This window comes from Cetorhinus maximus, chromosome 7 (assembly GCF_964194155.1).
Source record: "Cetorhinus maximus chromosome 7, sCetMax3.hap1.1, whole genome shotgun sequence".
In the NCBI taxonomy this organism is placed as follows: domain Eukaryota; kingdom Metazoa; phylum Chordata; class Chondrichthyes; order Lamniformes; family Cetorhinidae; genus Cetorhinus; species Cetorhinus maximus.
The window spans coordinates 33,712,807-33,726,688 of NC_135885.1; the positions used below are offsets into that span (position 1 = coordinate 33,712,807).

Sequence of the window (13,882 nt, forward strand, 5' to 3'; positions counted from 1 at the left end):
TGTGGCAAGTTCTGGAGCACAAGTCTTCAGTACTATTGCCGGAATATTGCCAGGGCCCATAGCTTTTGCAGTATCCAGTGCCTTCACACGTTTCTTGATATCACATGGAGTGAATCGAACTGACTGAAGACTGGCATCTGTGATGCTGGGGACCTCAGTAGGAGTTCCTCTCGGCATTTCTCGCTGAAGATGGCTGCAAATGTTTCAGCCTTGTATTTTGTACTGATATGTTGGGCTGCCCCCATCACTGAGGATGGGATATTTGTGGTGACTCCTCCTCCAGTTAGTTGTTTAATTGTCCACTACCATTCATGGCTGGATGTAGCAGGACTGCAGAGCTTAGATCTCATCTGTTGGTTGTGGGATCACTCTGTCTATCGCATGCTGCTTCTGCTGTTTGGCATATAAGTAGTCCTACATTGTAGCTTTGTCAGGTTGACATATCATTTTTAGGTATGCCTGGTGCTGCTCCTGGCATGCCCTCCTGCGCTCTTCATTAAACCAGGGGTGATCCCTGGCTTGATGGTAATGGTAGAGTGAGGGATATGCCAGGCCATAGGGTTGCAGTTTGTGGCTGTATACACTTCTGCTGCTGATGATGGCTCATAGGTTCATAGTGCCTCATGGTTGCCCAATTTTGAACTGCTGAAGTCCCAGTCTTTCGTCCTTGAGGGTTTGGCCAGCTCGGTCAGTAGTGGTGCTACCAAGCCACTCTTGGTGATGGACATTGAAGTCCCCACCCAGAGTACATTCTGTGCCCTCGCAACCCTCAGTGTTTCCTCCAAGTGTTCAACATGGAGGAGTACTGATTCATCATCTGAGGTGGGGGGATGGTAGGTGGTAACCAGTAGGAGGTTTCCTTGACAAAAATAAAAATACCTGGAAATACTCAGCAGGTCTGGCAGCATCTGTGGAGAGGAACATAGTTAACGTTTCGAGTCCGTATGACTCTTCAACAGAACTAAGGAAAAATAGAAAAGAGGTGAAATATAAGCTGGTTTAAGGTGGGGTGGGACAGGTAGAGCTGGATAGATGGCCAGTGATAGGTGGAGATAACCAAAAGATGTCATAGACAAAAGGACAAAGAGGTGTGCAACTGAGGCCTTATCTGGTGAACATCAAAGTTCCCACGGCACTGTTTCAAAGATTAAAGCAGTGGATTCCTCCCTGGTGTGCTGTCCAACACTGAAAAAGATAAAAGTAAAAAACTGTGGATGCTGGAAATCCAAAACAAAAATAAAAATACCTGGAAAAACTCAGCAGGTCTGGCAGCATCTGCGAAGAGGAACACAGTTAACGTTTCGAGTCCGTATGACTCTTCAACAGAACTAAGTAAAAATAGAAAAGAGGTGAAATATGAGCTGGTTTAAGGGGGGGAGGGTAGAACTGGATAGAGGGCCAGTGATAGGTGGAGATAACCAAAAGATGTCATAGACAAAAGGACAAAGAGGTGTTGAAGGTGGTCCTTTTGTCTATGACATCTTTTGGTTATCTCCACCTACCACCGGCCCTTTATCCAGCTCTACCCCCCCCACCCCCCCACCCTTAAACCAGCCCATATTTCACCTCTTTTCTATTTTTACTTAGTTCTGTTGAAGAGTCATACGGACTCGAAACGTTAACTGTGTTCCTCTCTGCAGATGCTGCCAGACCTGCTGAGTTTTTCCAGGTATTTCTATTTTTGTTTTGGATTTCCAGCATCTGCAGTTTTTTGCTTTTATCTTTTTCAGTGTTGGACAGCACACCAGGGAGGAATCCACTGCTTTAATCTTTGAAACAATGCCGTGGAAACTTTGATGTTCACCAGATAGGGCCTCAGTTTGACACCTCTTTGTCCTTTTGTCTATGACATCTTTTGGCTATCTCCACCTATCACTGGCCATCTCTCCAGCTCTACCTGTCCCACCACCCCCCCTTAAACCATCTTATATTTCACCTCTTTTCAATTTTTCCTTAGTTCTGTTGAAGAGTCATATAGACTCGAAACATTAACTGTGTTCTTCCACACAGATGCTGCCAGACCTGCTGAGTTTTTCCAAATATTTTTACTTTTGTTTTGGATTTCCAGCATCCGCAGTTTTTTGCTTTTATCAGGTTTCCTTGACCATGTGTGACCTGGTGCCATGGGGCTTCATGGGGTTCAGAGTCCATGTTGAGGAATCCTAGGGCAACTCCCTTTTGACTGTATACCACTGTGTCGCCACCATTGGTGGGTCTGTCCTGTTGTTGGGACAGGGCAAACCAAGGGGCGGTGCTGGTGGTGTCTGGGGTATTGTCTGTAAGGTATGTTTCCTGACCATGTCAGGCTGTTGCTTGACTAGTCTGTGGGACAGATCTCCCAATTTTAGCATAAGCCCCCAGGTGTTAGTAAAGAGGACTTTGCAGGGTTGACAGGGCTGGGTGTGCTGTTGTCATTTCTAGTGCCTAGGACGATGCCGGATCGTGCCTGTGATTTCATTATAGCAGTTTGGTACAATTGAGTGGCTTGTTAGGCCATTTAAGAGTCAACTCCCTAAAGAACATTAGTGAACCAGATGGGTTTTTACGACAATTGACAGTGCTTTTGTGGTTACCATTAGGCTAGCTTTTTTAATTTATTAATTCAATTTTATTAATTGAATTTAAATTCAACCAGACACCATGATGGGATTTGAACCTGTGTCTACAGAGCATTAGCCTGGGCTTCTGGATTACTGGTCCAGTGACATTGTCACGACACCACTGCCTCCCTACACCCCTACACTGGTCTATTTCCCAGACTGATTTGTACAGGATGGTGCCATACAAGGATCCCACACACAACTTGCATATTCCAGGATTGGAACAAATGTTTGGTAAGCTATAACTCTGATCTTTGATTTCTGCTCAGAAATCCAAGAATCCTGTTGCCTGATCATAGCTGTTGCCCTGTGGAAGGCATTCCCCTCATTGATGGTGACAAGGCTGCCTGGTCATTTTTTAATCTAAAAGTTTTAGAAGTTACAGAGACGGAGCCTCAAGATGAAGACGTCTACTTCCCTCTCTCTTACCTAACATGGCAGGCTGCAGCTCCCTCTGAGCTACAGGACCTCCTAATGGCCCTTCAGCTTCAAGAGCCTGCCCACTATCTTTAACTGGACGGCGAGCCCACCCTCTGGCCATTAATTGGCCAACTCTGGGATATCACTGTTGTGGGGTGATTGTTCCCCATACAGTTGCATTTGACCTTGACATCGGGATCCTGACATGAAACCCAAAATCCTGCTTCATATTTCAAGCTGAACTACGAAAATTATAACATCCGTGATTAAACAACAACGGTGAAAAACAGTGTTAGGTACAAACTAGGGTTGCAGAGTTTAAAAGTTAAAATATCAGCTGAAAACCTCACTTAGAAAAAAGCTGTTAAATATATTTCTACGGTACAATGAGACAGCTATTACCTAAAGTTGGTGTCAATCCAAACCTTCACATCAAGCAAAACTGTGCACTGTAATTCAGGTGTAAAGCCACTTGAAGCAGTCAGACTGCTTTATATCGGCCTTATTTTTATTTGAATTCAGGAAGGCTAATTTCTGTGAGCTGGTTCCCACATAATGACTTAAAATCTCTTTCCCTATCTAGGCAGCAGACCAATTTATTTAAGTCTCTGAGTCTATTGCTGTGCTAAGGAAACCAGATAAAGTAGTAAGAACACCAAAAGCTGTCTGGCAGATAGCAGTTCCCTTAAATATGGATTAAAGTAAGAGGAATGTAAAAGCAGTATCAGAAAGAGGCATGAAACCACTGACATGAGGTGGTCTAAGGCTATATGGAATTTGTACTCATTGCTATATAACTGCAGTTAATATGAATCTAAATTTAAAATGTTCCCTGGTAGTCCATTCTTATACTTCACTTCTAATGTTTACATTGAGATGATAGCGATGTTGACTCTTTCCAACATTAAAATTTAATGTGCATGCATATCTATCAATGCATGCATAAGCTGCATTATCACTGAACAGAAAGTGAGGCAGAGACATCCAGTAAACTCGTCTGCTAAAACCTGAGTTACCCAAATATGATGAAGTACATGTAGCGCAACAGCCTCAACGTACTTTAATACAGTCAGAAACACTTACTTTTACATCTGAGGTGTCTCTCTGACAGTTCCTCCATGATTTTGCTACAGAGGAGAATGTTCGCTCTGGATAATCAAATTTTCCTTCATTTGCATTAAGGAAAAATGTGGTAAATGGCTCCTAAAAATAAAACCAAACAGTTGAATTTATTTGACAATGATATTGTGGAAGTCTGATCAATAAGTGAGCACTTCTGAGGCAGAAGAAAGATCACATCTGATCTGAACAATTTTAAAAAAGACACGACAGAACTGCCCAAAATATTAACTTAAATTATTCATATATATAAAAATACATATATATATATATATTCCATTTACAAGATTATCATATTAGCTTTCAATTTCAAACAACTCTAATGTTGGTCTGCAATTTGGGGAAGATCAGACCACACAACAAATGCACGTATTTCATGTCTCAAATGGACTGGAAGAAATGTTCGGTATAAAAGCTTTCTTTTCCCTAGAGGTAATCAAATAAGATTGCAGAAGGTAAGGTGCTCAACTTGCACACAAAAGTCTAATTGCAGCTTCACCAGTGATGTAGTAAAGATTAGAATCATTTTTACAAGAGCAAAATATACTGTATTTGCTCTACTAAAGCTGTCTCCTTTACATTGAGAGACCAAACTCAGATTAGGTGGCTGCTTTGTGGAACACCTCTGTTCATTGCACAAGTGTGACCCCGAGGTTCCAGTCACCTGTCGTTTTAATTCTCCACCCCAATCCCAGTCTGACCTTGATCTCATGTACCATTCCAATGAAGCTTGAGGAATAGCACCTCTGCTTTCGTACAGGCGCTCCATTGCCTTCAGCACTTAATGTCGAGTTCAACAATTTCAGATCATAAACTCAGTACTCATTGCTTTTCTGGATGGCAGCTGTAGGTGATGATTCTGCTTTTCACACTTACCCTTCCTCTAGCCACATCTTTTGTTTCTTTTTTTGTCCCTTTATCATGGACTTTTGCCTTGCACCATCATTCCTTTTGCCATTTAAACTCTCTTGCCTTCCACCCTATCACAGACCCTCATTTTTATTCTTTCCTCCCTTACACCCCTCCCACACTCTGCTTAGATTTCTAAGAAGTCCAGTTCTGACAAGGGGTCAGTGACCTGAAACATCAACTGTTTCAGAACATATAAATTCAGACATATCAGTGCGACCTAGCAGTGGAGCATGACTTAAACAGGTTGGGAACGTGACTTAAACAGGTTGCTGGAAGTTTGCTGAGGTGAGGGAGTTCGGTGACGAGAAGAGGCAGTGCTCCTTTACTTTTTCTAACTTTTTCACCCTGTAGGAATTTGTTCTTGCTCTACTGCAAGGGAAGAAGCTAGCTGGTTGCTGATTATCTGGTAAGTATCTGGTGAGTAGTTAAGGTCTATTCTATTCTTAAGTTATAAAATAGTACAAGAACTGGTGGTAAGATTAATAAAATACATAAAAGAAAATAAATAATTGAATAAAATAAATAAATAATTAATTAAAATACATAAGGATGGCAGAACAAGTGGTATGTCATGGCTGCAGCATGTGGGAGTTCCTGTATACCAGTGTGATCCAGGGCAAACAAGTCTGCAGTAAATGTCTGCGGCGTGAGGAGATTTGGCTCAGAATCATTGAGCTGGAGGCCGAGTTGCAGATACTACGATACATCAGGGAGGGAAAATTACCTGGATGCTTGGTACCAGGAGGTGGTCACACCCCTTAGGATGGGGTCTTCTGGTTTGGAAGGTGGTTAGGGACAGGAGGGTGTGAGTACAGCTGAGGCAGGTAAGGGGACCCAGAGGGCAGGAGTGTCAGCCTCTGCAATTGTCCAACAGGTTTGAGGTTCTTTCAGCTTGTTTGGATGAGAGGGCGGCTGCAGAGTGAATAAGCTGACTGACAATGGCACTGTATATAGGAAGCCATTCAAGTGGGACGAGTAAAAAGGAATGTAGAGGTGACAGGGGACAGTATAGCGAGGAGGATTGACATTGTTCTCTGCAGCAATGAACGAGAGTCTAAATGGTTGTGATGCCTGCCCGATGCCAAGGTTCGGGACATTTGTTCAGGGCTGGAGAGGAACTAACAGTGGAAGGGGAGGATCAAGTTATCGTGGTCTATGTAGGTACCAACAACTTAGGCAGGACAAGAAAGGAGGTTCTGCAGAGTCAGTATGAAGAGCTAGGCACCAAATTAAGAAGCTGACCTTCAAAGGTACTAATCTCTGGATTATTACCTGAGCCACATGCAAACTGACATAAAGCAAATAAGATTAGTGAAATGAATGCTTGGTTCAAAGACTGGTATGGGAGAAGTGGTTTCCGCTTCGTGGGGCACTGGCACCAGTACTCGGGAAAGTGGGGCTGTACTGTTGGGGTGGTCTACACCTGAACCGTGTTGGGCTAGTGTTCTAGCGAGTGGCAAAACTAGGGAAGTAGAGGGTTTTAAACTAAATAGTCGGGGCAAGGGATCAAATTTGGGAAGATGTGGTAAACCAAAGAGCAGAGACAAGGCAAGAGACAAAGGTACTAATATGGGTAATTAGGGATAGATAACAAATGTTGGTCTCATCAGCAATGCCCATATACCATGAATGACTTTTCCCTCCAACCAGGTGAGCTCTCAAGCCATCCTATTTCTCCCCTCTTAGTGCTGCATTGGGTTCCTACCTTTATCATTGCTGTTGCTTCAGTTTTGCATACTGTAACAGCATCCTTTCACCGCGAAAGAGCTGCTACTTCAATGTGCATTGGTATTCAAAATTGGAGCAGCAGCAACAGAAGGTGGAATCCCCAGAGCCGCATTGATGTGGGAGCCAACAATAGTGCTGATTTTTATCTGCAAACTCAAGTGCATGATCTGGGATCTTAAGTGCTGACTGTCTATGTTAAACATGGGTGGCTGTAATGTATGCCATTTTCTCCTATTTGATTCATATCTTTCCAATCTCTTCAGCTGTAAATTGTCGCTGATTTATGATTGTGAAATTTGAAGCAGTAACTACAAGAATTGTTACATATATACAAATGGAGCAGGAAATATAATCTGACTGACAAAGCAGGCCTTAAAAGCAACATTATTTAATATATCCCAGCAGTGAATTGTAGGTCTTTGAAGGACAGAGGTAGTTTTATTACAGACCTCAAACAGTGTACAATTAGTTTGCTAAATTGTTCAGTTTAATAAGAAGCACAAATTTTCATCAACAGAAGTACTTCTGAAAACACTCCAAAATTCTTCATTTATGCAGTTGCACAGTTTTTACATACATGCCCATAAACACGAACTGAAATTTTAACCATTTGCCTGAGAAAAAATAAATATATTCTTGATGAAAAATTTTATTTTGTTTTCCGGCAAAAATGAAACTACAGATGCTGCTGCTTGCAGCCTGTACATAAGAAATATGAACAGGAGTAGGCTATGCAACCCCTTGAGCCTGCTCTGATCCAGGCCTCAACTTCATTTTCTTATCTGTTCCCGTAACTCTTAATTCCCCTATAGTTCAAAAACCTATCAGTCTCAACCTCGAATATATTCATTGACTCAGCCTCCACAGCTCCCTGGAGTCGAGAATTCCAAAGATCCACGACCCTCTGAGAGAAGAAGTGCCTCCTCATCTCCATCTTAAATGGGCAACCCTTCATTCTGAAACTATGCTCCCAAGTTCTAGATCCCCCCCACGACGAGAAACATCTTCTCAATGTCTACCCTGTCAAGCCCCCTCTGAACTTTATATATTTGAATAAGATCACCTCTCATTGTTCTAAACTCCAATGAGTACAGGCACAACCCTGAAGCCTTTCCACTCCAGGGCTCAAGTACAAAAATCAAAGCTGACATTCCAGTGCAGTACTGAGGAAGTACTACACTGTTGGAGGTTCCGTCCTTCAGATGAGACGATAAACCGAGGCCCCATTTGTCTACTCGGGTGTGTGTAGAAGACCCCATGGCACTATTTTGAAGAAGAGTAGGGAAGTTATCCCTGGTGTATTGACCATCATTTGCCCCTTAATCAACACCACAAAAGCAGATTATCTGGTCATTATCACATTCTGTGGGAATTTGTTGGGCGCATATTGACTAACACGTTTCCTACACTGCAACAGTGTCTGCACTTCAAAAGGTACTTCATTGGCTGTAAATCATTTTGAGACATATGGTGGTTGTGAAAAGTGCTATATAAATGCAAACTTTCTTTTTTCTATTTTTCATTCCTCGTAAGACAACCCCTTCATCCCAGACAGCAACCTAGTGAACCTGCTCTGAACTGCCTCCGATGCAAGAATATCCCTCCTTAAATAAGGACATCTAACCCAAAGACCTGGCTGAAAGAAGGGCAGGACTGGGCGTTAAATATTCCTGGATTTAGGAGAGACAGGAAAGGAAGAAAAGGTGGGGGTGTGGGGGGAGTGGCAGTATTGATTAAGGATGGCATTACAGTTCTGGAGATAGAGGTTGTTCCAGAGGGGTCAAGGACGGACTCTCTCTGGCTAGATGTAAGGAATGAACATTTGGTTAGTGTGTCATACAGACCACCAACTAGGGGAAGGGATGTAGAGAAACAAATTTGCAAAGAAATTACAGATAGGTGCAAGAATTATAGAACAATCATACTTGGGGACTTCAATTATCCAAATATAGACTGGGATAGGAATAATGCAAAGGGACATGAAGGGTGAGAGTTCCTGGAGTGTGTTCAAGATAATTTCTGCACCAGTATGTTTCTGGTCCTACAAGAGGGCAGGCACTGTTGGATCTGGTTCTAGGGAATGAGTTGGCCCAAGTGGATCAAATAACAGTAGGAGAGAATTTAGGGGACAGTGACCATTGTATCATAAGGTTTAGGTTGGCCATGAAGAAGAACAAGGAGCAATCCAGAGCAGGGATAATTAATTGGGGCAAAGCCAACTTCGATGGGATGAGAATGCATCTGAGGCGAGTTAGTTGGAATCAAATGTTGGCTGAAAAGATGGTGACTGAACAACGGGCTACCTTCAAAGAGATAGTATTGCAAGCAATGTCATGGTATATTCCCTTGAAAGGGAAGGGTAGGACAAATAAATCTAGAACACCCTGGATGGCGAGAGAGGGAGAGGTGACGATGAAAAGAAAGAAGTAAGCGCATGACAGATGTCAGGTAGAAAATACAATGGAGAATCAGGCTGAATATAGAAAGACCAGAGGGGAATTGAAAAAAACTAATCAGAAAAGCAAGGAGGGAGCATGAAATGAGTCTAGCAGCTAACATAAAAGGGAATCCCAGGGTCTTCTATAACCATGTAAATAATAAAAGGGTGGTAAAGGAAAGGCTACAGCGAATTAGGGATGAAAGAGGAGACTTGCATGTGGAGGCAGGAGAAGTAGCGGAGGTATTAAACGAGTACTTTGCATCTGTCTTTACAAAGGAAGAGGATGCTACCCAGGCCGAGGTGAGAGAAGAGGTAACTGGTAAACTTGAGGAATTTACAATTGAGAAGGAGGAGGTATTAGACAGCCTGTATCAGGACCTGATGAGATGCATCCGAGGATACTGAGGGAGGTGAGAGTGAAAATTTCAGAGGCACTGGTGATAATCTTCCAGTCTTCCTTTGATACGGATGGTGCCGGAGGACTGGAGAATTGTGAATGTTACACCCTTGTTCAAAAAGGGGTTCAAGGATAATGCCGGCAACTACAGACCAGTCAGTTTGACTTCAGTGGTAGGGAAACTTCTGGAAACTGTAGTTCAGGACAAAATCAATAGTCACTCAGACAGGTGTGTGATAATTAAGGAAAGCCAGCATGCATTCTTAAAGGGAAAAGCATTTTTAACTAACTTGCTGGAGTTTTTTGAGCAGGTAACAGAGAAGGTTGAAAAGGGCAGTGCTATTGATGTGGTATATATGGATTTTCAAAAGGCATTTCATACAGTGCCACACAACAGACTTGTGAGCAAAATTCTAGCTCATGGAATAAAAGGGAAAGTAGGCACTTGGATAAGAAATTGGCTAAGTGACAGGAAACAGAGGGTAGTGATAAATGGTTGTTTTTCAGATTGGAGGAAGGTCTGTAGTGGAGTTCCCCAGGGATCAGTGTTGGGATATTTGCTCTTCTTGATATATATTAATGGCCTAGACTGTGGCGTGCAGAGCATGATTTCAAAATTTGAGGATGATACGAAGATTGGAAGCATTGTCAACTGTGATGAAGGCAGTCTTGAACTTCAAAAGGACACAGGCATATTGGAAGAATAGGCAGACAAATGGCAGATGAAGATCAATGTAGAAAAGTGAGGGGTGATTCATTTTGGCAGGAAGAATGTGGAGAGACAGTATAAAGAAAAGGGAGATTTTTAAAGGAGGTACAGAAACAAAGGGACCTTGGTATATATGCACATAAATCATCGAAGATGGGAGGGCCAGGTTGAGAGAGCCGTTAATAAAGCATATGGTATCCTAGGTTTTATTAGTTGGCGCATTGAGTATAAGAGTAAGGAGGTCATGTTAAACTTGTATAAGTCACTGGTTAGGCCTCATTTGGGTACTGCATCCAGTTCTAGGCACCATAGTTGAGGAAGTATGTGAAGGCATTGGAGGAAGTACAGGGGAGATTCACAAGAATGATTCCAGGGACAAACTTCCTGAAAGGGTGGTGGAAGCACGTTCGATTGAGGTATTCAAAAGGGAATTGGATTGCTATCTGAAAAGAAAGAATATGTAAGGTTATGGGGATAAGACAGGGAGCGGGATTAGGTAGAACACTCTTTCAGCGAGCCAGTGCAGACTCGATGAGCCGAATCACCACCTTCTGCCCTGTAAAGATTCTCTGATTCTGTAACCTGTACACAGTACTCTCGGTGTGGTCTGTATGCCCTGTACAGTTGTAACAAGACTTTTAAAAAATTCATTCATGGAATGTGGCGTTGCTGGCTCAGCTAGCATTTATTGCCCATCCTTAATTGCTCTTGAGAAGGTGGTGGTGAGCTGCCTTGTTGAACTGCTGCAATTCACGTGGTGTAGATACACCCACAGTGCTGTTAGGGAGGGAGTTCCAGGATTTTGATCCAGCGACAGTGAAAGAACAGCAATATACTTCCAAGTCAAAAGTTTCAAAAATTGCATCTTCAGTTTGTTTCACAGGATAATGGAATGCACCTTTTAACTTCAACTAAGAAAAACCTACTCAAGCATTCTGGAAAGATGTGTAAGCTGCACATGGTCAGAGTGCATGAATGTGGTTCATAACGTTCCTGAGCTGTTCTGAGGTTAAACTATTAAGTCAAAAACATTTGAATGGTTCATTTGGTTCACCTTCTCATTTGTTTTATTGATAGGTGTTCTATTGTCATTCAGGATTGAATGTTTTATCAGTCCTTAAAGGTTTTCCTTTGGTAGTTTTCGTTGGCTTAGATTTGTGCATTCTCTATCTCTTCAGTTGTAATTTACTGCAGTTTTACTTGGAACAAATCAATAAAATGCGCTTGTAAAAGTATGATGGCACAATGATCGCAAACAAAATGCACTGTAAGTGCAATACCTTTAATATAGACTGCCCTTGGCATTACTGTTGGTGAGTTGGAGAGTGCATAGTTTTAAATTGGATAAATACCTGTTAAATGCTAGGTATCTATCTTCAAATGGTGCATTGAAAAGCTTTTCGACTAATACATTGCCATATATTTTGATGTAGACAAATGTAAGATAATACATACTATCAGTTGCCAGCACATAGAAATGCCATTATACTTGTGCTAGCTCTATGCTTGGGCAATCTAAAGTGAAATTCTATTGCTCTTCTGTACAAAGCATATGGAGCAAGACACAATAAATGTGTACATTATCAATATAAACTGAAAAGGAAAAAGGTCTGGATGTGATTCCCTGAAAGTTTTAAGTCAATATGAGGCTGTCACCAAATAAGCTAATCAAATGAGGTTCCATCTCAAGGCTATTTGAACATAAATCGAAAGAAGTTATTCTAAAATAAAAACCGGAAAAAACTGGAAATCCTCAGCAGGTCTAGCAGCATCTGTGGACAGACAAACATACGAATTAGGAGCAGGAGTTGGCCATTCAGCTCCTTGAGCCTGCTCCGCCATTCAGTTAGATCATGCTGATCTGATTGTAACCTCAACTCCACATCCCTGCCAACCTCCTATAACCTTTCAGCCCCTTGTTTATCAAGAATCTATCTACCTCTGCCTTAAAAATATTCAAAGACTCTGCTTCCACTGCCTTTTGAGGAAGGGAGTCCCAAAGACTCACGGCCCTATGAGAGAAAAAAATTCTCCTCATCTGTGTCGTAAATGGGCAACCTCTTAATTTTAAACAGTGGCCCCTATTTCTAGGTTCTCCCACAAGAGGAAACATCCTCTCCACATCCACCCTGTCAAGACTGCTCAGGATATTAAAGGTTTCCATCAACTTGCCTCCTAAACTCCAGTGGATACAAGCCTAGCCTGTCCAGCCTTTCCTCATAAAGCAACCGGCCCATTCCCGGTATTAGTCTAGTAGACCTTCTCCGAACTGCCTCTAATATATTTACATCCTTAAATAAGGAGGCCAATATTGTAAACAGTACTCCAGATTTGGTCTCACCAGTGTCCTGCACAACTGAAGCATAACCTCCCTACTTTATATTAAATTGCTCTCACAATTAACGATAACATTCTATTAGCTTTCCTATTTATTGCTGTATCTGCGTACTAGCCTTTTGTGATTCATGCACTAGGACCCTAGATCTCTCTGCATCTCAGAGCTCTGCAATCTCTCACTATTTAGATACTAGGCTTCTTTTTTATTCTTCTGCCAAAATGGAAAATATGACATTTTCCCACATTATACTCCATTTGCCAGATCTTTGCGCACTCACCTAACCTATCTATAACCCTTTGTAGCCTCCCTTATATCCTCTTCAGAACTTACTTTCCTACATATCTTTGTGTCATTAGCAAATTTAGCAACTATACCTTCAGTCCCTTCATCCAAGTCTTTTATATAAAATGTAAAAAGTTGAGGCCTTGGCACTGATCCCTGTGGCACACCACTCATTACATCCTGCCAATCAAAAAATGACCCATTTATGCCTACTCTCTGTTTCCTGTTAGCTAGCCAATCTTCTTCCCATGCCAATATGTTATCCCCTACACCATGAGCTTTTATTTTCCACAATAACCTTTGATGTGGCACCTTATTAAATGCCTTCTGGAAATCTTAAGTACATCCACATTCCCCTTTATCTACAGCACATGTTACTTCTTCAAAAAACTCCAATAAATTGGTCAAACATGATTTTCCTCTCACAAACCATGTTGGCTCAGCTTGATTAATAATAGATTCCAACATTTTCCCTATATCAGATGTTAGGCTAACTGGCCTGTAGCTTCCTGCTTTCTGTCTCCCTCCCTTTTTGAATAAAAGAGTTACATTTGCTTTTTTCTAATCTAATAGAAGCTTCCCAGAATCTAAGGTATTTTGTAAAATTAAAACCAACGCATCAATTATCTCACTAGCCACTTCTTTTAAGATCCCAGAATGAAATCCGTCAGGATCTGGAGACTTTTCAGCCTGCAGCTCCAACAATTTGCTCAGTACCACTTCCCTGGTGATTGTAATTTTCCCATGTTCCTCCCTCCCTTCCATTTCCTGATTTACAGCTATTTCTGGGTTATTATTTGTATCGTCTAAAGTGAAGACCGATGCAAAATACCTGTTCAATTCATCTGTCATCTCCTTATTTTCCATTATTCATTCCCCAGACTCACTTCTATAGGACCAATGCTCACTTTGTTAACTCTTTTCTATTTAAATATCT

The 13,882-nt window shown here is 41.8% G+C and overlaps 1 protein-coding gene across 2 annotated transcripts in view; it reads right to left on the reverse strand.

Annotated features, from left to right (window-relative positions):
* nbeaa (neurobeachin a) overlaps positions 1 to 13,882 on the reverse strand; it is a 1,012,857-nt gene that overhangs the window by 119,912 nt on the left and 879,063 nt on the right. For both annotated transcript variants that reach the window (XM_078545316.1, XM_078545315.1), the window contains exon 46: positions 4,104 to 4,223. In XM_078545316.1, coding sequence (XP_078401442.1) covers positions 4,104 to 4,223 — 120 coding nt within the window. The remainder of the gene's footprint in view (positions 1 to 4,103; positions 4,224 to 13,882) is intronic.